The sequence below is a fragment of the Myotis brandtii genome, unplaced genomic scaffold (assembly GCF_000412655.1).
Source record: "Myotis brandtii unplaced genomic scaffold, ASM41265v1 scaffold632, whole genome shotgun sequence".
NCBI lineage: Eukaryota > Metazoa > Chordata > Mammalia > Chiroptera > Vespertilionidae > Myotis > Myotis brandtii.
The window spans coordinates 545,862-548,208 of record NW_005370419.1 but is presented as its reverse complement, the minus strand read 5'-3'; the positions used below and the strand labels follow the sequence as shown (position 1 = coordinate 548,208).

General features: G+C 65.3%; 1 protein-coding gene across 1 annotated transcript in view; it reads left to right on the top strand.

Moving 5' to 3' along the window:
* Positions 1–2,347, top strand: part of SLC38A10 (solute carrier family 38, member 10) — a gene marked incomplete at its 3' end in the record, with an annotated part of 25,465 nt that overhangs the window by 8,011 nt on the left and 15,107 nt on the right. The window contains exons 5-6 of the mRNA XM_014528390.1: positions 287–453; positions 892–1,016. Of these exons, the coding sequence (XP_014383876.1) occupies positions 287–453; positions 892–1,016 (292 nt within the window). The remainder of the gene's footprint in view (positions 1–286; positions 454–891; positions 1,017–2,347) is intronic.

The window sequence follows — 2,347 nt, the reverse complement described above, 5'->3', positions numbered from 1 at the left end:
ACGCCCTCCGAGGCCCCGGGAACCTGCGCTGAGGCCCCAGGAAGGAGCCAGGCCTGTGCTCGTGGCCCCGTGTCTATGAGGGCAGCTCTGTGTCCGAGCAGCTCTCCCTCCTGCTGGGATTTGTGGAAAAGGGGACGACGTAGGTGAGTGCCCAGCCCCCTCCTCGTCAGGAGGATAATGAGGCTCAGGGCCCTTCCCTCCCGTGGCCACGAAGGTCCCGGCAGCTCTTGTCTGAGCGCAGGGACGTCGGAAGGTCACACCGTCCCTGTCCCTGCAGCTCGTCCAGGTTCCTCTCTGATGGTCTGGGGACACTCTTCCCATGTGGCTGCTGGCTCCCACTCCGCGGTGTCGCTGTGCATCGTGCTGCCGCTGAGCCTGCAGCGCAACATGATGGCCTCCATCCAGTCCTTCAGCGCCATGGCGCTCCTCTTCTACGCCGCCTTCATGTTCGTGGTGAGTGCGGGCGCCCGCTGCCCCCGCATGTTGGGAAGGGAGCTGGGGGGGGAGAGGGTTAACCCCGTGGCCCAGTGGGTCCTGGGAGGGGAGGGTGAGGCTATGCCTCATATCGGCGGTTTCAGGTGGGTGTGGCCGGGGGCCCAGTGCCGGCCACAGGGATGGGTTCCAAGTGGGCATTTCTGGTGACTGGATGGCAAAACCCGCGTGCAGTGGGGACGCAGGGCGTCCGGTTCTTGCCCGTCCACCGGCAAGGTCAGAGTCAGGGTCAGCGTGGCTTCCGGGGAGCAGGACCCGGAGGTCTCTGTGGCCAGTGTCCTTAGAGGGTCGAGCCCCGGTGCACGTTCTCCGTGGGCCTTAGCGTGAGCGCCCGCTCGTGACGGCACCCACTGCTCCCCCCGGGCCTGGGGTTTTCGCCTCTCTCTCCTGCTCCCGCAGATCCTGCTGTCCTCGCTCAAGCACGGCCTCTTCAGTGGGCAGTGGCTGCGGCGGGTCAGCTACGTGCGCTGGGAGGGCGTCTTCCGCTGCATCCCCATCTTCGGCATGTCCTTTGCCTGCCAGTCGTAAGTGCCGCCTGCGCCAGGCCCGGCTGCGTCCTGTGTTGTCGGGTGGGGGGTCGGTGCCGGGCGCGGGCCTCCTCCCCTTCTTTCAGGGCCTGGCGTGAGAGCACCGGTTTGCCAAGTCCCCGAGGAGAGTTGGCTGTGGGGACGCGGACGCGGAGCTGCCAGCCCATCTGATCCGCAGTCCCAGCATTTGCCAGAAGTTAGCTGTTTGCCTGAGAATGTTTAAAAGGAAGTTGCACAAACATTGCCTGCAGGCTGCTCTGGGCGCTCTGCTGTCAGAGGCCTGTGTGCTGGTGTGCACGCGCATGTGTGTGTCTGTGTGTGAGCACGCGTGTGTGTGTGTGTGTGTGTGTGTGTGTGTATGCATGAGTGCGCGCGTGCATGTGCACGCACGTGTGGGCATGTGTGCGTGTGTTGGCGCCAGCGCGTGCCCTCCCTGGCGCGGAGCTCTGAGTGCAGACCAGGCTGTTCCCAAACCCCAGCAGCACTGCCTTCGCCAGCGATGGTGAGAGCCAGTCACCCACTCAGAGAGGCGTGAATGCGGCGCGGACGGGAAAAGGCCGTCGGTGCACAGCGCTGGCGGAGCGCCCCCATCGCTCTCGTGGGCGCGGTTGTGCCCATCGCAAACCTGTGTGACACGCGCTCCTGTGTGCTCACACCCACGCGAGAGCCAGCCCCGCCTCCCGCCTCTCCCCGCAGCTGTTCCCACAGCACCCACCCCCCTCCTGCTGCTCAGCCCTCACAGCGACGTGAGGCTCGCGCTGGTGCCTGGCTACCTGTTCTCCCTCTCGTCTCTGTTCGCTTTCTTTTTAGTTTTGTTTCGTTAATCCTCACCCGGGGATGTTTTTCCGTTGAGTGAAAAGGGAGGGGGACAGAGAGAGAAAAGCATCGGTGTGAGAGAGACACATGGATGGGCTGCCTCCTGCAGGTGCCCTGACGGAGCTGGGGATGGAGCCTGCACCCGGCACGTGCCCTCACCAGGCATTGAACCGTGACCTCCTGGGCGATGCTCAGCCACTGAGCCCTGCCTTCTCTCACTTCTAAAGGAGCTGGGGTTTGGCTCCCCCGGCTGCTGTGCTTGTCCACTTATCGCCAGTGACGTTCTGTCCTGACGCGTGTGTGAGCCCCACGGGGACCACAGCCGCCAGGACGGGAGCCGCGGGCCCTCAGCACCGCGTCCCTCTTGCTTTCTCGTTTGGACGCCCCCAGTGCAGCTCCTCCTCAGGGGCAGCCCCCAGACCTTCTCCTCGCCCCCTTCCCCTCCAACTCTCCCAGGAGAGCCAGGTGGACGCGCCCTCCCCGCCCAGCGGCCCGGGACAGACACCGCTCCC